The 26,678-nt window shown below is 37.8% G+C and overlaps 1 protein-coding gene across 1 annotated transcript in view; it reads left to right on the top strand.

Moving 5' to 3' along the window:
* SUSD1 (sushi domain containing 1) overlaps positions 1-26,678 on the top strand; it is a 46,012-nt gene that overhangs the window by 10,738 nt on the left and 8,596 nt on the right. Inside the window, 6 exon segments of the mRNA XM_054184841.1 lie at positions 9,745-9,839; positions 11,463-11,652; positions 12,664-12,758; positions 13,872-14,058; positions 22,949-23,042; positions 23,850-24,105. Coding sequence (XP_054040816.1) covers positions 9,745-9,839; positions 11,463-11,652; positions 12,664-12,758; positions 13,872-14,058; positions 22,949-23,042; positions 23,850-24,105 — 917 coding nt within the window.

A 26,678-nucleotide genomic window follows, 5' to 3' on the forward strand; every position in this document is an offset into this window, starting at 1 on the left:
GTCTTGCTTTTTATTTCAAACAGAAAGGGACTAAAGTAATTTGAGTTTCATTGTTGCACTGAGAACCTACAGATTTAAAAGCAAGGGGAATGTCACCGGATGAGCAGAAGACGTTTAACAATATTTTATTGTGGGCCTAATATCGTCAAGTGCACTGTGATGAAAGTAGGGCCAATGGAATTCAAAAGTCCCTTTTCTTTTTTTTTCTTCTCTCATTTTGCCCAAACTCGTTCATGGTTGCCTTTCCGGCCTAGATCTAGTTGCCTGAATTTCAGTCCAGAAGGATTTTCTTATAAAAGAATGAGTCCTGAGAAAGAAAATTTGTAGCGAAGGTGGTGTCATGCTGTGGGCTTGGAGACAGGATGTACTGACATTTTAATAATAGCAAAAAAATAGCAGATGTTTTGGACTATGGCTGTTGTGCTCCTTAGTGTTCTGTGTCCTTAGAAAGACGTGTCACAAGATAGCTCTACGGCTTTCCATCTCTTGTTCCTAAGTAGCAGTGCTGTCTTTTGCAGATGGTAATCTGTCCTTATGTTTTTCAAAAGGACTGGAAGTATGTCTTTGACTGCTACCACTTCACAGACCAAGCCTTTTCACAGAGTTTCCATTTGATGCCTCCCTTGCCTCACTTGATGTCTTGAGCATTTGCTGCAAATATAAAACATCAAGTAAAATGAGCATGCAGAAAAGCAGTTCTCTCACTTTTTTTGTAGTGCCCTAATAAAAGTGGAACTGCTCGTGTTAGAAGTCATAATTCATGTTTAATTTAGGCAGTTCGCATAGCTGTACTTTCTAAATTGGTTTTGAAGCAAGCATTGTGTAGAGTGGCTAAATTAATCAGGCATGTCTGTCGTTACAATGCTGCGAGTTCTGTCTTGAGCACTCTGAAGCTTTGAAGGGCCTGAACCTGCAGACTGCACCCACAGGATTACCAGTGATTTCAGCAAGAGCTTTGCCAGGGGCCAAAATGTAGACTACAGCTGTAGCTGTTGGATCAGAGGGCCAAAAATGAGTCAGAGTTATGTCAAGTAGAATAGAAAAAAACTTAAAAAAAAATCGTCTTAACTAGTCCAGGCCTCTTTGAAAAAAAATTAAAAAATCATGAATAGGAAGTTAGTACAGAGGTCTCCTGTACTACTCTACAGAGGTCTTCTACAGAGTTTCTTAACTGCTGTGTTTTTCACACTTACTAGAGGTAATGAATGACTTTCAAATCTCTGTTTCAGTAATGATGCCTTTCAGATGTGTAGGATCCTAAGGGTATGTGTAATTAATTGGTAATTCCCATTAAAATGAGAGAAAATAACTTAGGATAGAAGTTGGAAAACCATTTGTCTTTTCCTACTGCCTGAAAAACCTCGTTAGAAGTAAGGAAGGTAAGAAATTCCCTTGAGTATGTTCTCTTTGGCAGATAGTCACTTCTTCATTTCTTAGGCAGTGATTGCTGTGGAAAGCCCTTGTCTGCTGCATTGTCTGTTGGGCTATATAGTAAATGTGTGTGTGTATATATAAGTACATATTATAGTAGCTGGTTTAAATATTAAAAAATTGCTTAGCAACATTACTGAGAGGCGCTGGTTGGATTAAGTCATCAGCAATGAAGTCTGGCAATAGTCAGCTGGATTACAGTCTTCCTTTCCCAACTGTTGATGTGTATACATAAACTCAAGACACTGAAGTGCAGAAAACATACCAGCAATTAAATACCTGCTGTCCAGTATGCTCAATGTGTGAGTCTCGCCATCCTGTACAGCTTGTCCTAGAACTTCTTTTTGCCCTGCAGAGTAGGGATGTGTGGTTTCATTTCTTTTCATTGCAGAAATAGTGTGCTGTTATTCCAGGCACACATTGTGTTGAGCTCTGATGGGATTTCATGGTAAATCTGGGAAGCTCTTTACGGAATGAAAACAAGATTCCCTTATGGGAATAATGTTTCAGTTTGTTTCAGGGAAGGGCTTTGGCTATGAAGCACTATAGCATGTAGTCTGAAACAAGAAGCTTGGTTTTCCTGTTGTGAATTTCAGCGGAGAAATTGTCACCTTGAGCTTTTTTGATAGTAATCTTAGTGAGAGAGGTTGTTCTGGTTGTGTGCTCAAAATGCAACAGAAGGTAACATAAGACTTATAGTTCCATTTTTCTATAAAAGCAAAAAGTATAAAAGGGAGTCATCCCCTTCATGTTACTCTTTTTGAGTGGATTCCACAGATAAGGGTGGTTTTTTTTTTTATTTATCGTGTCTGTCAGAAGGCCAGAAAAAAAGGTGATTTATGCCTTGGCTATCTATCTGAGATGCTTGTTCCTAAATCTGCACTTGCAGGTGGGACAGTGTTCAATGTATATGGTAAGCTGTTACCAAGTCCATGAAGTGTATCATTTTGAGAAGGGCAGGGAGAGGAACTGGAGGGTGTCTGAAATGAAAATGTGTAAACGAGTTGGTTTTATCTTTCATTGAACTTTCATACAAATGTTTCATAGTAAAAGATTAGGAAGGGCTAACATAGATGCTGAAGTAAAATCTTTTCCCCTTGTAATATGTGTAGATTGTCTGTGTGCATGCATGTACAGACATACACAAACACACACACACATAGAGCTTAACTTTTGAGAACTTATTTCTTGGGCATCCAGGGAAAGTTAAGATGAATTATGGAGAATAGAGTGATTACAGGGTAGCCTTACTCTTAATACAATATGTAGCTCTAAAACCGGTACTTTTTCCAATCTTCGACACAGTTATGAAGGGGTCAGTTCATGCACAGAGAGGGGCAGTGTCTGGTGCAGTTTTCTATGTTAATTGGACAATTGTTAGGGGTATTTTGAAGGGAAATAGTCCCGTTACCTACTGCAGCTCTTTAACCTATTTTCAGAGTCCTTTCTTCTACTATTCATCAGGCTTTTTCCAATTTTCGGGTCCCTAGTCGTAGAGATGTCCTTGTCATGGAGAGTTTTTTCACGGTATCTGATCTGTCCTTCCTATAACAATTGGCTCTAGTCAATGGCTGTAAGCACATAGGCTGGGTTGGCTGCTGCTCATTATTTTGCTCCTAGAAAACACCTTCTCTGTTTTTGTTTTCTTTGGAGTTTTTTAGTATTCAATGTGTTTAGCATCTATTGGTGTGGATAGCAACAATATGGTGTCTATGAAGGATGGTTTGTCCAATTTCCTTATTTTTATCCAAGAAAAAGAAAATGTAAGTCTGCATTACAGAATAAATTCTCAGTATTTAATAACTCCCCAGTACCACTATTCACTATATTATTAGGAATGCATTTATTAAAGTGGTTTTTTATGTATTAAGTGAAATATTGTCCTTGCAAAAGAGGCAAGTGCTGCACGTGGGTGGGAAAAGTCCATAGATATACGTAAAAAGGTTGTGGAGGGAATGAATCTGACCTGCATGGAAAGGTAATGCACATTATTGGTAGAACATTCCAAAACTCAGGCAGTGAGAAATAGCTGTTATAGTCAAAAGGTAAAACTGACCTCTGTGTCCCTTTAATGGTGAGTCTGACAGCACAGCAATTGTTACTGGTTGGTTGTGAGAGCCTTCCAAAGCAATGTTAGGCAGTACGGGCTGTCGGCAGATTGTAGGTGTCATGTGCATGGTGTACAGAGAAAAAGATGATCCAGTCCCAACGTATTGTGAAGCTGGAACTCAAATATGGAAAAAAAATAATTCTTCACAGCAATTCACGTTCTTTCTGATCCTGAGCTTGGAGCTTCTGTGTCATAACCTCTTGTGTCCATGCTTGCTTTTTTACGTTACCTTTTATGAAATGCAATGTGAACTGTCCATCTTTGACTAAAGATTGATTTTCTGTTTCAGAATGCTTCATTTTTCTGCGTTATTATTCCCCATCCACAAATAGAGTTTAGCTGCATGTCTTGATCTTTGGAGATTTTGTTGAGATAATCACGTGGAATTTGGGTATTATGGTACTGAGGAGTATCTTCAAAGCATCAAGAGAATAAGGTGTTGGTGGGTTTTGAGCCATTTCCCAGAAAATGGGTGCACTGAAAATCCTAATGGATGAAGAAGGTGGAGGATGCTTCAGAGATTTGAAGGTTTAGAAGGAAGAGTGGTTTGATGAATCAGTCCAGAGAAGGCATAGCAGATTGTCCACACTGTGCACTTTAAAACATTGCAGAAGAGGAAAAGAATACTTACATCATAAAAAACAAAAAAACCTTGAAAAAAATCAAAAGCAAAATCTGAATCCAGTCAGGAATAAACAGAGCAGGATCATCCTTCAGGTGTAATTTAACTGTAGACCTACAGCAGAGATAATGTCATGCAACTGAGAGGGTCTAGTTCCTTTCTTTTTAATCCAGACTTGTTTTCCCCTTGCTTTCACTTTCCCTTCTTCTCCTATGCTTTATCCGTATTCCCAATGACTGATTTCCCCTCTGGAATGTCAGTTTTTACATCCTCATGTGTGCAGTAAGAGATGGTATAGAAAAGCAGCTGGAATGTTTGTGTGGTGGCAGCATCAGTGATTTCCACACGACACTGAATGAGTTAACCGTTGCTGTCCTAACTTTTATTCCCAGCCATGTGTAAATAATTCATGTCAACAGTTATGAGCTTAATAGAAAAGGTGTCGCTCATATCTGTGGGCATTGATTCAAAACCCGTGGTTCTGTAGGAATAAGAATCCTGTCAAACAGTTAGGATAATTATAGTCATCCGTGAAAATGATCTGATTTGCCTTAGTTCTTATAGAGGCCTAATTTGATATGTTAAATCCAAATTTCTGGTAATTTCTTTACTTACCTGGAAAAACACAGGTGGAGGTTTGTGTTATGGGAAATTGTACTTAGATCAAAGTGATGCAACCCAGTGACAGTTAAAACGAATGAAAAAGAAAGTGTAGCATTTTACAGGGATGTTTAGGCTTTTGTTTGTTTGTTTGAACCCAAATTAATAATTACACAGTTTGTGGTGGCAAATACCAGTTTTGGGAGCCTCTTTCAGCTGGGGATCATGTGCATTTCTAATCCCAGCCCATGTAATCCTGTCTGGTTTGACACCCTTGATTGATACATCTTTGCTTTGTAGGTATGTTCACAAGTGCATCTCTTACACTTTTGTCAGTATGGTTCAATACATGAATTACTCTGTTCCTGATTGTCTCCTGGTAAGATTTTTCAAACAAAGGAAGTAGTAGATCATTAGCTATCTGTCTGCTCCTTCCTGCCTGACTGTCTCTGCCTACAGCTTTGCAGTTTCTTTGTGGGCTTCCTCTGTAAAATTTAGGACTGAAGGTGAAAACCTGCTGAAATTTTGCAATGCTAGTTAAACTGGAAGCACATGCGTTACTCAAAATGTGAAAAACTTGTAAAAACTTATCATGCTGCCCTAAAAGGTATAAATACTGAAGATGTCTTTGTAAAATAAATTCCATATGTACTTGTGAAAGCTACTGTGTAAGAGCAGTTTGCCTGTTTGGTATGGACAAGTGCTTTCAACAGTCTGAGCAGAAGTTCACTTTGAATTGTTGTTCACTCTCTTTTCATTTCTGTGTCTGAACACGTGTGTGGTGCGTGTTAGCAGCAGATGGCATTTGCACCATCATTCACAGTTTTCACAGAATTGGAACAGGCAAAACCTACAAGAAAGCTAGTATTTGGATTTTTTTCTTTCCCCTACATTGCATGTTTGTGTGGGGATTGGTGGGAAGAGCTCTGTAAGTGAATTTGCACATGTGGATGCTCTTTAGCTACCTGCAGAAGATGAAATGTCAGATTGGAGCTGGTTCTGTCCCCTTTCTGGTAAACACAATTTTTTCATGCAAGTTCAAAAATACTTCACTGATAGGACGTATCTCAAGCTGAGGTCAGTGGTAGTCAAGTGCTCCTTCAACTGAGGACTAGTGGATTGTATATGTGGAAGAAGTTGTGGGTTTAATGACTGTTCAGACATAGAGTTGTCTGTCTGTTACCTTTTTTTTTTGGAATCAGCAAATAATAACACTGAGTACTGGGACCTGAACTCGAAGAGGCTGATAAACAAAGGGTTAAGGTTGATCCTCACAGCACAGGGTTAAGGCAGAACAGCCTGACAGTACAGGCATTGAGGCACTGGATGTAATTACTATGAAGATTTTCCCCACACACTTAAGCACAGAGAGAGGCCCTCCTTCCTAGCCAAGCTTTTTAAAGTGGAGTAAAGGAGACTCAGACCTCCACTCCTTGTTTTCCTTCTTAGAATGAATTTCTTTGTCTTTCCTAATATGAGTTCTCCGCCCGTCCCCGGTCCCCCCCCCCAGCACCGACACTCACTGGCACTGTTGCATCACTTTGTTGCTCGCTTTTTGTGTTCTCCTATTTGTGTTCTATTTACAAGCATCTGTCTTTCCTGTCTGCTAACAGCCAAGTAGTATTTGCATATCTCTACCTTCTCACAGATTTGCCATTCCGTATTTGACTCCTCCGGGGTATTTTTCCACCCTTCTGCTCTGGTCTCCAGGCGTTTGCATGTTGTTTCTAGGACCCTTTCCCTTGGGACAGGAAGGAGACTGTGAGGGTAAGCTGGAGGTCAGTGGAGCAGCAGTGGCATCCAGTGGCCTTCTCGGTAAATCACAAGTTGAAATTTCTAGTGCTGAATTGTGGGCAGGCTGAGGGTCTTCACTTCTCCTGTCTCGTTTGTGAGTCTGAGTGAAAGCTGTTGATCAAAATCAGATATGTTGAAGATCTGGGTGCTACTGTCTGCTAAGACTTCACACTGAGGTCAGGCACATATAGTGCGTTTCACATCGGGAGTTCCCAAGCTCTGGAAGTCACTGTTGAATTTAACAGAAGAACTAATCTGACAGGGAACCTGTTTCCCTCTAGGTGTGAGAATATTTTTTTTCAGAAATACATTTGTGCTGTTATTGGATACTGTGTTTATGCTACTGGAATTAACGTTAAACCAAGCACTTACTGTACAAATGAAAGAACATGTGATCAGTAAGAGTAAGGGAGAAAAGCAGTCTCTTCTAAGTCTCCAGGACTTTGTTGTGGTGGTCACGTTTTTTCAGCATGTTGCAGCTTTTCATCCTCTTTCACTCCTACCCATTTAGAGTGGAAACTTTGAGAAAAAGTCTGCCAGCTCTTCTGTGGGTAATTGCATGCTGGCCTTGTCCTTCTGAAAGTTCAGAAGGCACGACAGAAAAAATGGCGTAATTACAGAAGAAACCGCTACTAGTTCTGCCTTCTTCCTTCCAAGGAGGCCACTGTATAAGATTTTTTTTCCTTGCCTGAATAGCTGGCATAATCACTTTTTTTTGTTGTTTGCTGCTTTATTTTGCTTTATTTTTTTACTGATTGTTTTATAAACTTATGAATCAAGTGCCTGATTATCTGCTGAGCAGTCTCAGAGATTACCTTTTTTTTTCCTCGTTACGCATTTTAATTCAGATGTCATGAATATGCAAACATTTTTCCCTCTGGCTGTGGTCTAATGAGTCTTTTTTGCCATCCGCTCTTTTAATATAAATGTATCTGATTTAAAGAACACAACAGCTGAACGTACTCTCTTGCTCTGTGTTGGTACAGAAGCCTTAATACTGTGAAGTTTCTAGACATCACTGTGAAACAGATAATAATAATAAGCAGCAATTAAATACAGTTAATCACACAGTCATTTGTAAGGAAATTTGTTTTTTAGAGGACCCGCAGATTAATCTCTTTCTTCTTCTGCTATGTAGAGGGTTTTCAACAGAATTCCCATATTTAATAGCAGTTTGGAGTGGGGGAATTAAAATTAGTTGAGGGAGAGAGAGTGAGGCATCTGTTTGTTGGATATGTGGAGGGAGATATCATTCAAAGACAGTTTTATGACAGTTTCAATCAAAAAAAAAAAGGAAAGGAAAAAGAAAAGTGCTGCAAAATACATAGACAGTTACACTTTAGTTCTAAATAACTGCCTACAATTTTAGAGATGGTTGATGTACTCATTTATTTCAGTGACAGCTTCATGTCCATGTGCCACAAGGGTGTCCCTGTGAAATGGTAATGAAGTTTACATATGGAGTAAGAGTGCCCGGAACTAATGCTTGCTTTTACACCAGACTGTTAACACCAACTACTTTGTGAATATTTCTGAAGTATGTACCAAGACTGTCATATAAAACCCCTTCATAGTTTCACCAGTTAGTAAGGGCTTTTCAGCTTAAATGCTATATGAGCTTGCATTTGTATGACCTTTGTCATGTAGTGAATGTAATAAGAAAATCTGGTATTGGGACAAAGGAATGACGATTTGAAGGCTGGTGAAGGAAAGAAAAGGAGCAAATACGTTCACTGTCAATCTGAGTTGTGACCAGAAGGAGTTTTGTTCTTAGCTCTGGGAGAATACTTGATTATCTTGTCATGTGAAGGCAACTGCTCTGTGTCTGATGACAGCAGTGAGACAACTGCCTAAAAAAAGAACGGATGAGTTGATCTTCCTTGCTGTGCTTTTTCTCTGAGGCATAAGCCAACTCTTAAAAGTGTGTAAATTAACACAGGTATGTTGAGGGATATATCCCTGGTTGCTACAGCTGTATTCCCTACAGCCTTAGTTTTGTGGGCTTCATTCTTTTAATCTAGTGTTTGTTCTGAAAAGTGTTTTACTGTGGCTGTGTTATTTAATTTTATTGATTATAAAACAAGGAAAAATATCAACACCTTTTAAAAAGCAACCCAAACAAATAATGAACCAAAACATTAATTCAGCTCCAAAAATGGTCTTTTCCAGTCTAACACAAAAGGCTTCTTAAAATGCTTTAATGCAGGTTGTTGTATTCAGGAGAGCCTTTCTTTCTAAGTTTGTTGGCTTATTGGTAGCGTCTTTTTCTTACAGAGAGCTTTTTAAAATCTGCTTGACTTTTTCATTTGCAATTTAATGACACTTCTAATCCACGAGGTACAATGGTCTACAAAGTCTTCAAGTTGATTTGTGAGTGTCTCATTCTTTAGAAGACAGACCATTGTGTGTCACGAGATCTAGATGCTGGCACCCAAGTTCAAGGAGAATATAGGACAGGTGGCAGAAGGAGTGGAATTGGGATGTTATTTATCGTTCTTCACTTTTGGTGGTGTAATAACTGTCATAAGTACACTTTAATGAAAGACTTTGACCAGGAATGCCTATGCATAGTAGCAGTTTAATGTGTTACGACTAAGAGGAATCTCCGAAGCACAGCAAAATGTCTTTTCTCATTCGCGCTTTTGCTGGGATTGGTCACCTGGTATGAAAGATTCTAGTCTTTAGTACAGTATATACTGAAGAGTCTTGTGTAACAAACAATGCTATTGTATATGTATGCTTTTACCTATAGAAACATATGAGAAGTCTGATGGAGTTAATAAGGTTGTTCCTTTGCTGTCAGGAAACTGTAATGTGGTTTTAATGTCCTCTTCAAGAGCTATAAAGTCATTAGGATTAAAATTGTTCTACACTAAAATGCAAGCCTAGCAAAGTATTTTGTTTTCATTAGTCATGGTAGTTTATCTAATGCTGGCTGTGTGTTTAAGGTCTTCACAGTCATTAGCTCAGGACATGCTTCTTCAGTTAGCTTTGTATTTTAATTTTAGGAGCTGACACAGTTAAGGGAAAGCTTAGCTACCTAACTTCTGCCTACCTTGTTTTATTTTTCTTGTTTGAAAAAAAACCAAAACAAAACAGAAAAAAAATAAACAATTGCTCCAAATATATTAAGATTTGCATGAGAAATAATGACTGTTTCATTCTGTATTCATGTTTTTGCTCACAGAGGAGGAATTATTCAGTAATTTGTCCATATTCAATGAAACGTGTTTGAAGTGGCAAAGGAAAACTGGAAGACTGGGAGTGCAGGAAACGTACACAGTAAGTGGGGCAGTATTTGAGATTGGGAGTAGCTTTGTCCTGGTTAATTCTGGTGGGTCAGCAGTGGAGATTTGTTTTGTGGGTTTTATTTGTATGGTAATTTGTCTCACTGCTCCCAGTGAACTGCCTAGAAACCCAAAGGTGTCTGGGTTAGGAAAGAAACAAATCCCTGTCCTGAAGTTAGGTGAAAAACTAAAAAGCCGTTGGGGTCCCATTCCAGTAAATCACCTACACACCTGCTTGAAACCATAAGAAGCGTTTCAGCACAAGTTTATGTTTTAGTTAAATGCTGTTGTAGAGCTCAAGGTCACATTGACATAGAAAACATTGCAAAACTTGAGCTCTGTCCAGTCTGTGATGCAAACATTTCAAGTAAACAGTGTATCATTTGCACATACTGATGTAACTTGTTTTAGAAATACAAAGTATATTGAAATACCCTGCCTTGCTCAAGAGATTCAACCATCTTATATTTGAACATTTTAGGATTGTTTTTTAAAGAAAATTGTAAACAACATTGGTAACTACTTTTTTTTTTCCATTTTTTTTCTTGCTATCTATTTATAATCTAGAATAAAAGATAAGATATAAATTCTCAGAAACAAATAGTTCAGTCAGCATTATCGAAAGCCAGAACAGTATGATATGAATTGCCATGCTTTGAGAATGATAGCATCCCAAGAAAGGTTGTTTTTTTGAGCATGTACACATAGGGGAAAAAGAAAAAGGGGATTATTTAGGGTCTCCAGGGTGGGTAGGTTAATGTGAAAAATAGGTTTCAAGATTGGGTAATAAGTTTGGAAAACAATCTGTCTTTCTCCTCCTGTCTTATAAACCAACTTATTTTTACTTTGGGTGCTTTTATTGAGCACTGCTGAGATGGAAAAACCAAGTTCACCATTACTCTTAACAGTTCAAAACCAGTACCAGTTTTTCATGTACCCAGTGGTAACTGGCGAGCTGTGGATCTCCGGTGTAGTGTGCTCTGTGCATGTGCTTTTGTGTGAATTCAGCTGTCTGCAAGACACTTCAGAATAGTCAAAACTGAGGATGATGTGGACATAGACTACATGCAGTAAAGTCCAGAACACAGTGTGGACTACCTTGAGCTCAACTACATAAGTTTAGTCTGTCCCTTCATCTCATTCACACAACAGGTTTTTTTTTTTCACTCCACTGGGACGATCTTAGGGCAGCTTGTCTTTTACTGTTGTTTGGCATTCAGTCTTAGTACTGATTCCGTAGGGCAAGGGGAAAAACTAGAAATAAGAAAGTAGCCAGCAGAGGTAGTTTCCATCTGTGTGCTGTAAACAAGAAGGAACATTTACTTACATCTTACTATTTGTGTTGGAGATGTTTGTAGGGTCCACGTTATAGATTCCTTCTATTTATTGTAGAAATATATGAAAAATTATTCATAATTTTAACAGTCAGAAATTAAATATCTAATTTATTAAGCCATCTTGTTGCACCAAAACAGTGAGTCACAAGCCTATTTTTTTGATTGAGCTCATATTCTAAAACAGATGTAATACTAGGTTCTCAAGGCTTAATTGAACTTGTATTCTGAATTTTGGAGAGCCACAACCAATTACACCATCATTTTTGTTAATCCTTTAATAGTTTCACATAGTGGGCCAAAGATGGGATGAGAAGACGTTCTCGGAAGATGCGATATTTAATATCACTACAAGCGAAGATAATCCAAAGGTGTGTTTAGATCTCAGCTCTGGCAGTAACTACGTGGTGAATATTACTACCATCTCTTCCACAAACATCACCGTCTCAGTTACAGTGGCAGTTCAGACAAAGGGTAGGTTGTGCTTTGTATTCTCTGTGCTTATAAAAGAACTTAACTATGCTGCAGAATTCACTGTTTTGAGTCTAGCAGGCAGTATAACAGGCTGTCTCCTAGACTATATCATTCTTGATGCTGACTACACACATGTAGCCACTGTCACCATCCTCTTTTTCTGGAAGACATCTTTCTTTCTGCTCACTGTGGCCATTGAGTGTATGAGTAAACAGAGCAGTGGCAGTAAGTCCCCTTCAGAAAGATTTGGCAAACTTGCATCTTCAGGATATTTGTCTTCTGTGTGAGGCAGGATTGGTGCAGTGGCATTCCTGGCTACACGCTGAAATTTCAGTCCATGGTACAGTGCTTACTGGTTTCCATTCCTTGCCTTGAAAACTGATTCTCTGCCTGTGGGAGAATTCCCAGTTGCTGAGCTGTATGGTACTAATCTAAGTAATGTGAATATTATAGATAATGTTCCTATGTTTAGCAGTGATGAGCAGTGTTCTGGCAGTTTTTCAGTAATTGTAGAGAAGGCATTTTCTAACAGCAGGTTTCTGTAGTATTTTCGTTGTGGAAACTTTAAGCTTGCCTTCTGACATACTAATTCTGATGAGACAGACCTTAAGAAATAATTGCCTTTGCAATCCACAAAAATGCCTTTTCTCTTGTGCTTTTTCCTAAAGGGCATCAACTGTGACAAATTGTTCTATGATAACTTTATTTCCATCAGAAGGTCTAAAGCCCTGGGTCTTTCTGTTGTTATAACCTCCGTAGGTCTGGACAAATAAATCCTATCTTGATTTGCTGAATAGCCTGCTTGGGTTTATCTGAAAGACATTTTTCCTGGAATATGTTCATTTATTTACTGTGTTTGTTCATTCAAAAAGAAATAAGATTCTGCCTCCTTCTCAGAATAGAATTAAAATAAAAACCTTTTTATTTTTTATTTTCAGCTACTCATTCAATTAAGATGAAGAAACTGAAGTTTTTGTAATAAGTTATTCCCTTTTTTTATTGTCTCTACAGTAAAGGAAGCTTTCAATAATGTATTAATTTTTAATGAGACCTGCTTGAAATGGCGGAGAAGTGTCAGGGGAACTGATGTGGAAGACAGATACTCAGTAAGTGACAATCTGTATTTTGAATCTAGAAAACCATTTACATCAATCACCTATGTGAAAAAAGCCCCTGTAACTTTTCAAACACTTGCTGCTGGCAGTGTTCCTTATCCTAATAATGTCTCTCATGAAAACACAGAGAGTAAGCTTCCATAGCAACCTTCAAAAAAGAAAGAAACCACCATGCTCTTTTGTAGTTTCCTTCTTCTAGCTTATTTTCCACCCTGTTCTACTCTATTTTGCCTTCCCTATCTGTACGTTCAACTTTGTCACGCTCAGGCCTCAGACAGCTCTGTTCCAATTCCACGGAGTCAGTCCACTGTGTCTTGTGACATGCCTTCAGTCTTCCCTCATCCCAGCAGGGCATTTCTGTCTCTGCCAGACTCTTGACCACCTGCTGTTGTCTCAGATCTCTGTGTGCTAAGAGGTGCTCAGAGGTTATGTAAAGGCGTGGTATGTCTTTAAAGGAAAATTAGCACATCATTAAAATACAGTGAGCATTTTAGTTTTCATTAATAGAGAAATGATCAGGAGAGGTCTTAAGTTAATAACTTCATGATCATTTGGCACATCAACAACAAAACAAACACATACAAAATCCAACTGAAACAATAAAAAAACCAAGGTTCTGTAAATATGCCTGGAAACATAGCTGTCCGTAGGCAGGTCCTGGAGGATACTTGGCATTTTAACATAGGTCAAAATTACTTGATTTTGACTTGATCCTCAGGGTCAAACCAGAGAGGTGTTCATGTGAGCTTACTTTTAGAACTAATCACTTTGCACTATGAGGAAATAATACAACGAAAGTGCACTATTACTGGAAGCCTGTATGTTTGCAGGAAATCAAGAATTGGGGGAAATTACAGTACTAATAAAAAAATAGCATAGACTAGGAGGAGGAGAGGTGAAAGAACTAGGACAATGCCAGAGCTGATCTAGAGGACTCCAGTTGTCGAATTTTGGAAGCATTTGAATTTGAGTAACTGTCAGCGCCAACGTTTTTGGTACTCTGTATGCAGTGATGTATTTTTCTGCTTTTTCTCGTACATGACATGACTGAGTGCAGATATATGAAAACATTGCAATTTCTATGCCTTGATTGTTTTGTTACAGTTTCATGTGCAGGGCCAGCGCTGGTATCAGAAGGAGTTCTTTCATGAAATGACTTTCAACCTCACCACACACAAGCAGGCTCCAGAAGTTTGTTTTGATTTGCAGCCAGGCACCAATTACTCAGTTAATATTTCCATGGTAGCTTTGAATTTTTCACTGCTCGTTTCCATGACAACACAAATCACAGGTAGGTCCTGCCATTTATTTTATAAATTTACAAAAGCATCTGTTGGGTGCAGGAAGCTCAAGTGAAACAGCATTGTTGATCTGTGTCATATGGTGCGTTAGCAAAGTGCTCTTTCCATGCTTAGAATTGTTCATTGTTTGATTTCACAGATCTCATAGGACTGACAGTCCAGCAATAGAAGGGGGAGAGAAATGCGGGTACAATGTTTTGAAGTGTCATTTTGGCACAGCAGGGAAAAGATACTTTGGTGGGTTAGACACAAGATGGGTAGATAGGGGAGCTGCATTAAATTCCCTGCCGTATTAGAGACTAAGTCACTTTTTTTAGTACAAGTTCTGACCACTGTTAAATGTAGATAATAGCAAAACTGCACTTCATGTGAGTATTCAAGACAACAGATATCACGAAAGTTTGCAAGGATCCAAAGTACAGAGAGTCCTGCAACTACCTCAGACAGATACTTTCATCTGCAATTGTTAAAGTACAAAACCTAAAAGGCATTTGAGCGATTCTGTAGGGAAGAGTCTCAGCTTCACTATTTAGCAAGATACTTGTGTGGCACTAAGGTGCCGTGATAAAAAACAGACGTCACTTTTTAGCTCATTTTTGTTTAGAACAAACAGTTCTGAACAGTTTTGCACCATCCCAATACTGTCAGACTTTCTGAATTAGGTTATTACTGTTACACTGTTAAGTGCAGTGTTTGGTGCTGGTGTTGTTCTTCCCATTGGGGCCACAAATTGGAATTCCAAAGAGACAAGCTCTCTGAGTGTGTAAAATTCTGTTCAGCCACTAGATGGAACCGGTTCTCTTCTGACTGCTCATGAAGAATGAGATTTGTGGTGGTTTTGAAATTGATAGTATTACAGTATTTGTAATAGTAAATCTAAGGTTTTTAAGCTTCATGAAAGGCAAAACATCTCTCGTTTCCTAAAGCTACTGCTTAGGATATACAATGACCGGGGTTTTTTTTAATTTAAATGCAATTACAGTAATGATTTGATAATACATTTTCAGAAGCTTCCTAGCTGTCACTCAGAAGTAGCATCCAGGAGTTCCTAAGTACATGTAGTTTTGTAAAAACTAGTAAGCTGTCTCAGAATTTGGTTGAGTGAGGTAATTTTTCAATACATGCTCAGAGTAAAGGTGTAGCCCTTTACACTGTTGTCCTGTGGTATTTCCTAAACTCTGCAGGATTGCATCAAGTCAGTTGCTCAGTAGAGCTACAGAGAACACTTTGCAGCAGGTGCTTGTGAAATGGTATTTGTGCCTTAGCAGCTGGCATGTTTCCCTCTCTGCTGAGCTAGTGCTTAACAAATGCATATACATAGCCCCAGAAAAGGTCTTTGTGTAAAAGTTAGGTCATTTCTGTTTTGAAAGATCCTGCTACACAAGCCATTTTATATCTGGTAGCTACTTTTTTCAATAAGCAATAATAGGTAGGTGTTGCTCTGTCATTAGCAATCTTCATGCAAAACTTGCCGTGCAAACACTCCACGTTGTGCCTTTTTAATAGAAGCCAGAGAATAAAAGTAGATCTTTTTGCAGTTGAAATTGAGTGAAAATTAAAAAGCCAACAGTGATCATGCTGGAAAGCTCACCAAGTAATGATAATTTAAATAAGACTTTAAATTTGTTGCTGTTTCAGTTTATCTAAAATGAAAAGGATACAGTTAAAATAATTTTTCTGGCAGTGTCCCTTTGAGTTCTGTGCCTTATGTTTCGGGAATCGCATTATCTGTACAAGCAATTTAATTTATATAAAAACTATTTATAATTTTAGAGTAGGTGTATAATTTGCTTCTTCATTTGTCCGTTATTTTGTAATCATGTACGTTGTTGAACCAGAAGGTTGTGTTTCCAGGACGGGTGGAATGATCTCAATTTTTCTGCCAGTTTAAGTCTGAAAACTGGTTTTTGGCTCTGGGGGCTTTCTGGCTAAATGGTACTGCTTACATGCAAGATATGCCTTAAGCCCAGAGGCTCTAAGGAAGCTGACTTATGAAAGTGTTTTACTGTTAATGTACTGGAGGTGGCCTCATTTGTTGTCTAAGGTTCCATACAGCATCCTTTAACAAATGCACAGTCAGTTGGTCTGTTTCCCCAGCTGGGGGTGAATCTAGATGTTGTATCTCCTTCGCTTCCATACACCTCCCACATTTTGAGAGTTCGGGAAATCTTAACTGTGGAGTTTCACCTATTCTGAAGAGACAAGTCCCAAACGGTTGGCTGAACACTGCCTAACAGGCTTAATTTCCTGACAAGGATAGTCATCTGTGTAAATAAAAAAAAAAAACAACTGTTGCAGAATACAATAAGCATGTATAATGCTAGCGATAAGTTTGGGTCTTCTTTCAAAAAGCAAAATTTGTAAATGCGTGTTAAGAAAGCTACTTCTATATCCTGAATATCTATATTTATATCTATGTATCTCCTAAATGAGGATTTGTTATATCCATAGTATTTCTAAAGAAAAAAAGCAAGAACTGGGGACTTAAAAGCCTGCATTTCTCCCTGGCAAGTAGCATCCTTTAAAAATAGTTCTTTGCTGAGCACAAGGTTGGTTTTGCCCATCATCTTGTGGATGGTAAATACAGCCAAGTAAATGCTTCATGGATCATTGAAATTCTGCTCCTTTCACACTTCCAGTAGCAGGCATTTTGCACGGTCTTTCATGTCATCTTAGCTTATTTTAGACAAGCTCTCAGCACCTGTATACTTGAGATAGGAAATCGAGTCAATTATGAAAAATGATTAGTGATTATATTGTAGTTGTAAAAAGATGGTAGCAAGACTGTCTTTTAAGCAAGAAGGGAGTTCATGTCTGTTTCCAGGGAAGGAAAGGAGTGTCTTGTGGGTATACTTTCTCATTCATTATTTCTGTTGGGATTACACTATTTACAGGTGGCTCTGTTCATTAGCCTTTTTGAAGATCATTTATTAAGGCATGCTCAGACAAGGCATTGTTTCATTATCTGGTTTCACGTAAGAATTTAAGAAGACTGAATTTTTTAACTGCTTCCTAGTGTTTGAAGACCAGGATAATAGAGAAAGAGCTAATGCTCTTTGGCTTTTGTTTTTAATATCCTAAGTAAGAGTAACTTCTTCAGTTGAGTCACATTAAAATACTATTGATATTTGAGTCTGTTTGCAAGGTTTGCTTTGGGATAGATGTGTTATGTGTTATGTTGGATGTGACAAAATTGTGGTCTTTGTGAAGTCATGAATGCCTGCTTATTTATGGTGTCTGGCTAGGTTTTTTTACTTTAGAGCAGTTTAGTTTCTGTCTGTAAGACAGAAAATTTTCTGGACACTAGAAATATCTCTTTCATGCCTGAATTGCTGAATTACATTTCCTACTTGTAAAAATAATTAATATTAGATTCAATGATGATTTCACATTACTCTTCCTCCTCTCAACTTTTTGCTTAGAACCCAGGTGTGTTTTGAGTTTATTCTATGGTTACTGTTCACACTTGCTGCCATTTCTTACACGTTTGTACATGCACTTTCTGGTGGGTTTGACCTTGAGCCTGTGTAGTTCAGAGAGTTGTAGTAGTTCCTATGTTTCTCAGCTGCTATTCTTTTTGTTTTAGTCCAGGATATACATGCAGGCCACAGACTCTTGTGTCTGTATCCTCTCTGTCTTTGTATGAACACGTAAGTCAGAAAGTTGACTCACAAGCAGGGAGTCTAGAAAGTGATTTGAATTAGAAGAATGAATTCCATCACATGCTAAGTATATTCTTCCAGAGCCCTGCACTTTCATCACGGTATTTGAAAAACACATTACAGATCAGGTTGTGATGTCTAATTTGTTTGCCCACCCATGGATGTACACACACACACACACACACACACACAGTGGTAAAGTCTATGCTTTATAGTCAGTGCTTTACATGCTGAACAAAATTCTTTGCTTTTTCAGTGGGTGTTCTTTAGTATTGCTTCAGGTACTCCTTTAAAAATTTATAGTGATGTATCTGTCTCAGTCTTTATGTTGTTCTCACCTAGTTCATGTAATTAGCATTAAGTAAAATAAATGAAATGCAAAACGGAAAAAAAACCAATATAAGAATAGGCTACAATGGGGAAGAAGATAGATCGTAAGGTCTTTTCAGCTATGAATTTACACATGAACAGATCACACATTCACGCTGCTAGTATATCCATTTTTAAGATACGATCTTTAAAGAAGATTTAAATTATCATTTTCTGTAGAAGTGGTCTTGATTTATTCAACCTCCTTCCTTCCATCCCATCATCCCTTCTTTAAGAAATGTCTTTCTCCAAGTTAAAAATCACTTCACTTTGTTAAAACAATTATACTGTAATATGTACAGTAAACTTAATTACACTTCAGACAGTAATACAAATGGTAAAAACCCTTGTCTATTCTATCAATATCTCTACTTTTTTTTTTTTTTTTTTTAATTTTACAGCAGTATTCTTGACTTCCTTGTTTTAAAATTCAGTAAAAAACTTTTTGGACATAAAGCCCTCAAAGCCTTAAGAAAAATCCCTGTTTGCAGGAAACTAAGATCATGCAAATGTTGTTATTTCAGTGAAGGGTTGTTTCAGTTAGAACTTTGCTCTAAGAGGAATCTTTGATTTGACTTCCCTGAACTTGGGAAGAGTTGCTATCTGGTTTTGGAGTTTGTGGTTCAATTCCATTACTATTTTTAAAGCTTTATCATTAGCCGAAAATGATGAAGGGAAGCCATAAAGAGGGCTATGCTGGCACCAAGCAAAGGTTTTTTAATAAGGTACAAATAATTCAGTTTAACAGGTTTTCTGCATATCCATATATAAGGTGGGATAGAAATGGATTCGTGCATTTATTTTTAACGTGTCTGTGTACATGAAACTTAAACCTTTCTTGCCTGGGTTATATATACAAAGGCAAGTAGTACAGTGCTGTCCAGAGTTACAGCTTCAGAGCTGTACAAAAGGTCAGGTGACAGGAAAGGCATTAAATTTTGCTGTTACCACTACTGGAGAATGTCATAAAAGTGCTCATATTCCTTGTATTGCAGCAGTTTACCTCTGAAGTCCACATTCTGCAGCAGTAAACAGTATTGGCAAAAAACAGGGCTTTAAAACAAGAAGTAAACAGCTCATTTCCAGGATTATAGAAAGAAATGCAGCTGTTCCATTGAGAAATCCTTTCATGATAAGTAACAGTGAACTGCTTCCAACATGCTAGCTTTTTCTGAAGAGCGTGATTACAGTATAACACCAAGCAGGCTTTTGCTCCAGCGTTCAGGTGTGTGCTGTTTCCCTGTGCTGTTGCAATGGTAGGCACCTCCTGGTGTGCACTTCTTTCCTGTAGCCTGCCTCTGTGTTCAGAGGGAGACTCAGTGGATGGATTCTTATCGTGGAAAATGAGACTGTGTCTGAAATGTCCAAGTGTTAGTAACACAGCACTGCTGTGGCAAGGAAGCGGTTAGAGTGGGACTATCTCTGGATATACTTGCATTTCTTGCTGCATTCTTCTGTGTTTTCCTGGTGCTGCTACAGATACATTAGTCTGTTCTGCTGGTGAAGTGTTTAAAAAAAACCTCAAAAATGTTTAACAAAGGCAAAGTGCTAACAGCACCTGAACAGACTGGAAGACTTTGCTTTCTTCTCACAGCCCACCTAGTGCAAGTCCTCATCTCTCCGTAGCATTACCCTTTTCCCTCCACCTGTTCTAGATGGTGTTAAGTTAGTATATTTTCCATGTGGATTTTTAAATCTGGAACTTATGTTGACCTCACAGAAGACTTTTTTTTTCTTTTTTTCTTTTAAAGATTAAATTTCTGGAGAGATGCTTCTTTTACTAAAAGTTTGTAGTGGCCAAATACTGCATATGGAATAACTGCTTCAGAGTTTCCTTCCTGGTCACTGAAGCAAAAATGAAATCCATTCCTGTTATTTATTAGTATTATTAATATTAATTATTACCATTACATTAAATATAGTATAGCATTATAATTAACATTAATACTACTTCACATTGTTGCAAGTTGTTCACTTTTCTTAAAACAGGGAGGTTGTCTTCAGCGCGCTTGATGTTTGTAGTAACTTGGGTTTTTTACCAGCAACTAAAAATGGCAAAAGACTACAAGCTTTAAAAGCACTGCGTGTTTTTTCAGATAACTGTTCTCTTTTGACCACTCACGAGGGCTGTCACTGCTGGATGGCTATTTATTTTCATGTTTTGCATTTTTCCTGTCGAATTACAGAAAATTAAAAAAAGTAATTCTTAGGAACTTAGCAGTCTTTTTGTCCCCTGTTCCCCTTGCACTGCTTATCTGGAAAAAAAGATGCAAAAACGTTGCATGCAGTGTACATTCTGGGTAGCATTAAAGAAGAAAATCACAAGTTTTTCTTGGAAATGGGAAACTTCTCAAGACAAATTAATAACGGTGTCTCCTGGTAGCATTGGATGCCTAAGAAAGGAAGATAGGAGAAATGTACCAGATAAATCTACCCTGACACATACATTTTCTTGTCACTCTCTTCACTAGCAATGTCTGCGCTGAAGAACCGTTGAAGTTAAGGGAGGGTTTACAGGTCTTAAGTTCTGTTTGCTTTGGTTTGCAAGGTGCAAAGGACATAAAGGTTGGCTGTCAAATATTACTTGTTCATTTATTTTGTTCAGATAGAAATACTATCTATACATTTTATAATATCTGCAGTTGCAGAAGTATTGAAAAGACCGTCTGAAGTAAATACCATTTCCTGTTCTTGCAGCCAGCCATGCAGTACACTTCGTTAACTCAGAAGACTATGTGAAAGGGTTTTCTGCCCTGTCTGTTAGAGGGAAACCACTGTAGAACATTAAGGCTTTGCTATATATAAATCTTATTCTCTTTTCAATCTTAAACATTTGTAGCTATTTTTTTCGCTAGTAGTTCACCCAGACCCTGATTTTGAAGACAACCTGGTAGAGAGGAACTACCATCATGATTCATTTGGCTAAGTAGGCTCTCAGGAGGTTCTCTTGAGGATGATCTTTGCAAAGGGCAAGGTAGGATTTTTATTGCCAGGGATGCGTTTATGGCCTGTTGTCTTTATTTTGGGCGTACAGTGCTTAAATTGTTCCTTTCCTGTATTTCATCTGTTTAAAGCAGAGATCATGTAGGCTTTCAAATTCCTTTTTCACTGTCTACAAAGACAAGATTTGTTTCCCTCATATAAGACAATTTCTCCTTTATTTGGATCTTTCTTGTAGTCATCCTCTGCACTGGTTTCACTTAGCTCTGTTGGACTAATGTTTGCAACTGCAGACACTGTGAAATAATCACACCTGGGCTTTTTGTACCTCTGGTGGTACTATTCTGGTGTTACAGAAATCTGTTTCTTACGCTTTTTAGAGCAGCCTTGTCCTTTTTTTTTTTTTTTTGTTACCATTTTGAGATGTACTAATATACTCTTCCTACTACTCAAAAGAATTTAGAACAAGTAGCAGAAAAATTCTTGCTAGTAGCAAGAGGTTATCTTGTACTTTATACTGGTAAATTTTTATCCTGTTTTTGCAAAATAACAGCTGTAAAGGTGATTCAGTTCTTCTTGCATGATGTCTCCATACTGCTCAGGTTTACAATGTCTAACATGGTTTGAGGAGCAAAATTCATCTGTATGCAGATTTTGCACCATGATTGTTTACAAAATGCCAGACTTAGTACTTACTTTTTTTTAGTCTTGGAGGAACTCCTCTAATAACCTTCCTGCAGCCCAGCAGTTCCACTTCCAACATCCTGTATTTTGCTAGCTCTCAGTTTACCAGTTTTTTACGCACTTTACAGTTTTTTCTAACAAGCCTCATTTTCTCCTGCTGAACTAAGGAATTTCTATGTTTCAACATACATGTGCAGCTATCTGTATTGCAGCTGTTTGAAAAATCCATGCTTTTCAGCAAGATCTTGCCTGACATGACTTAACTTTGGCAATCTGCATTGGCTTTATTTTGTTTGTCACCATGACATTGATTATTCTTTCTGACAGTGCTCTGAGGCCTTGGTTTTCTGTATACAAATACTGCATTTGTTACTCTTAGTCAGATGCCATCTCAGCAGCTTGATACACCAGTTTTCAAACAGCCTAGCAATACCTGTGAATATCTGCGCTAGTTATTTCTGACTTCTGGGATGGACAGAGTCTGTGCTTCACACTCTGCTGCCTCAGTTGTGCACACTGAAGCTCTTTTCATTTTTGCTTCCAGGCATACAGTGGTATTTTTCATTATCATAGCACCAGTCTCTGTGTGTGTGCAGATGTCATCATTGCCATTGAAATCAGAGGCAGAAGTGTTTGTTCAGGGTTGGCCTTGATGCAAATTTCCACTAAAGCAAATTAGAGCTCTGTACCCATATTGAAATCCAATTTAAGGGGGGATATTGCTAGCTGAGTGTGAGCAGTAACTAAGGAAGTTGCTTTCTTGAAAGCGTTTTTGGCGCTAATAGATTCTCCTTTATTCATTTTATTTCTCCTGGTGAGCTGCGTGCCTGGAGTTTGGGGGGTTTTTGTGGGTATTTTTTTTTTTGTTCTCCTTGACCATTTCAGTTAGTCTAATAAATAATACTGTTTATTCCAACAAATCTTTCCTGTCTCATTTCTCTGTAGTCTACCATCATTTTTGGGCATCTCTGTTTTGTTTGTTTGTTTGTTTGTTTGTTTTCCAAGCTAGCAGATATGTTTCAATTTGGGGGTTTGAGCTGGGGCTGCCATGCCATCATGCTTCTATTTGTTCTGTGTTTTTCTTGACCAGACTCTATGTTGTCTGCAGACTTTAGCGTCAGTGGTTTGAGACTTAGTTAACAGAGGGGAAAAAATAGCTAGGAACCCTCACGCCTGAAATATTTGTAAAACCTCTCTGAAGCACTGGTATCTGTTTACTTTTTAGATCCCCCTTTCCCAGATGTAGAATTTGTTGCAGTAAAAGGTTCTGCACCCTTGCTCCGACTCCGGAAAGCAGAAGATCGAAATGGACCGATCAGGTTTGTCTCTGTGCACTCTTCACCCTTTCAAAAAACATTCTGCAGATTTATGTAACTTACATATTGGAATGTTTTGTGGGGGTTAGATTATTTTTGTTAGCGATGGGAGAAAACTTGAGCTGTAACTCCCAGTTTCTCCTCCCTTAGCAGAGTAATATTTGGCCTCAGACTCTTCCCTGCTTTCTGGAACAAAATTCTGTTTTTGATAATTCTGAGATTTCACTGTTGGTTTTGGTCTTTTTTCCTTCATCCACAGTGAAGTCACAGTAGATTTTTATTGATGGATCCAAGCACAGCTCTACCCATGTGATTTTTTTATTTTCCAACAAACTCATGCAGCCAGTACTTGTTTTTTTTTTTCTAGGAGCCAGACGAAATGGTGAACATTGTCTGTATTTTCGCATATTCTGAATATTTCATATTAGTTACAGAGAAAGTCTTGTTTCTGGTAAATTTTTAGAGGCCAATGATGTATTGTTTCGTAAATGAACTTACGCGTTAGATGAGAAGAGTAAGAGATAGCCTGCAATAACTTAGTTTGCTCTTCTGAACATGAAGAAACAGGTGAAGTTAATGGGCATGTGATGAGGAGAACCAGCTCTAAGCTGTGCATACAGTGCTTTTGGTTCAAAATGCAATGGAACACAGAGAAAGAGATACTTTAGTATAAGAAGCGTTCGTCTTGGACATTGGTAATAAAAACCACTTAAAAGGCTACAAATAGAAAAGACAACGTGAATTAATGAATGTCTGATGCTTCGTACACTGAAGTGAGGGCTAACATTTACTTTTTTTGTTTCACTCCAGTCTTTATCAAGTGATTGTGCTTCCTCTGGGTTTGCAAAGCACTTTTATTTGTGACTCCTTTGCTGCTGCAACTTTCTTTAGTAATACCACTGAGGCTAAAGGATACGTGGCAGCTGAATTTCGGGCGAAGGATGTTGCTGATAACATGTCAATTGCTCTTGGAGACAGACATTACTACGGGAAGTTTTATAATGCCCCTTTAAAGCTGGGAGAAGAATATTGTGTTTTTTTGAGAATAATAAGTGAGTGGAATAAGGTAATGGATGTTTTAAAACCTTTTCTTGACACATTTTGAATGAAATGTTGCTGGGTAAACAAGAGGAAGATGTTAGCTTTGTATTAAATTTTTTATGGTGTTGCAAGGATCTGTTAGTTGACAGAATTAGATTAAGTCTGAAGCTCTCTAAATAACTCTTGTAATTCCTTACAGATATTTATGTCATTATAATGTTGGAGCAACTCTGGATTCCACAAGGCAAACAATGGAAAAAAAACTAAAAATGAATGACCATCGCTGCCCTCAGTAATTGAGGTTGTCTTTACTGGGCTAGAATTTAGTGAAAGAGATTAGTATGAGAATCTGAAAATTACTCCTTAGCAATAAAAAATCACCCATTGTAGTTTTTAATTGAATATTTCATAACGAAATATTCCAGTTCTCCAAATGACAAGGAAGAACATATTTTATCATGTGTGTTACCTTCCACGTAGCAATGAATCTCAACTCAAGCTCCTTTGGGAAAGCCTTGTGGAAAAAAGGGCATTACTATCTTTTTTTTTTTTTTCATTTTAAAGTAAATACTTATTTTAATTAGAAAAGTAAATATGTATTTTAATTAGATACAAAGACTTTCTGAAAGGTGCATCTCAGCTGTTTCATGCTCCAGTGTCTTACTTCTCATGATGTCCTTACGCCACTTGTTTTCCAGTCATTATCTATCTGAGGGGTCAAGAGCTTCTAATGTTTTCATAAGTCTTAGTAGTAGGAGGCTTTTCTCATATGGGCCAGGGGATAGACTTTTCATGTGCAGACAATTCCTGAATGTCAAATGTAAATAAAAACAGAATAAAGCAACCCCTACTGAAGAAAAAAACCACCTAAACAGTGCCTCACCCTGCCACCCAAAAAAATTAAAATGGAGTTTTGTGGCTTTGTGTCTACAGCACGAAGCAAGGAGGCATGCAAAAACTGATCTGTGAGTCACTTATAAATAATTCTCTACAATTTTGGAAGCCCACACCCAAATCTCAGTAAGTGGAAACAGCTTCTATTAGGAAATGTAACTCTGCCTGAGTCCAAAGTGAGTGAAGTAAAACAAGTACACGTAATAGCCATTACTGGCATCTGCTAAGCTGTGCAGCCTGTGTTTTGTGTGGTACCTACTTTAACAATAGTCTGAGAAGATTTTATAGCACAGATAAGGTGGTTTCTGATCCTGATATGAGTCTGTTGTTTGTCATAGATTTCTAATTAATTGTGTGAGGGAATAAGTAGGGAAATGACATTTGAAGGGATTCAGTTCATAAATAATGTTAAGTTAGCCCAAAATACCCTGGAATTTGGACAACAAACTGTATTTTTTAGAAAAATTTACTCTGTGGAACAGGACTGTTAGTGAGTCAAATGTATACAAGTTTAGCCTCTTCAAGCATTCCTAAATAAATCCTTGAATTCAGTTTATATATCCTTGGATTTTATACATTGATTTCCCTAGCTCTTTCCCTTCAATATTTTCTGATACTTGGGAACACTTCCTGTTCTTGCTTGTATTGAGTCTTTTCTTGCACAGAACAGTGCTTATGCATCTCTGCCAGTTGTTCGTTAAACTGATTCTAAGTTACATTATTCTTTCATATAGATTATTTCCTGTTGTTTCATCTCTAGCATTGCCAGAAGTATTTAATGGAATATTATTACTGTTACTTGTAGAAGTCACTCTTCACTTCCTTCCATTTAGAATGGATCAGCTCCTTAATATACACTTTCCTGCATGGCTTTTGTTACTTGTTGAAGTACACAAAGTTACATACAAAATTTATAAATCATTGTTAGGGTTGCAAATACCAAACAGCTTTGGTTCCCAGCTCTGCTTCTTTGAAATGGAACATAGATCTGTGACTCAAAAGTAGTGGTTTATCTTCAATTCCCATGCTATTGTATTTTGTGCAATTGTTGATATTAACAGGTTAAAGACATTCAGAATTATAAATTGTGGGTTGTTGGGTTTTGAGAATTTATGAAAATCTGATTACTTAAGTAACTGAATTTGGATTCAAGAGTTAATATTTAAAAGTCTGCTTTTTAAAAAATCTGTCCTTTTATTTGCCCTCAATTATTAATGCACATTAAATCAGCATTTCTGTACTGTATTTTAATTGTGAACATATTTCCATTTGCATACAGACACATTAGAAATATATGTCATAGACTGTTAACTAATGTTCTCATTATTATACTTTAATGTTCTGGCATCCTCCAGTGTCTCTTCTGGCTCCATGCCCCTTCATACTGAGAATGGTACAATTTGTATCATACATGCTGCAAAATCATTGCTTGGTTCTGACTTTTCAGTGCCATTATTCCTCAACATACCTGTGGGAAGGGTGGGAAAATCAGTTCAGATTAAGTTACGTGGACACAGCTGAGAAAAGTTAGCTGTTCCATTTTATTGAGTCGATATTCCTTTATCCCTTTCTCAGATTTGGAGGTCCTGAGAAAGGTGTCTGCTGTGCAGTTTTTACTTTCTGTTTATTTTTCAAGATGGAGGATTTGAAGTGCATATTTCATTTGTGCAGGACATTCAGGTGTGTTAAAAGGCTGGTCAGGTG

The sequence above is a fragment of the Rissa tridactyla genome, chromosome Z, assembly GCF_028500815.1.
Source record: "Rissa tridactyla isolate bRisTri1 chromosome Z, bRisTri1.patW.cur.20221130, whole genome shotgun sequence".
Taxonomy (NCBI): Eukaryota; Metazoa; Chordata; class Aves; order Charadriiformes; family Laridae; genus Rissa; species Rissa tridactyla.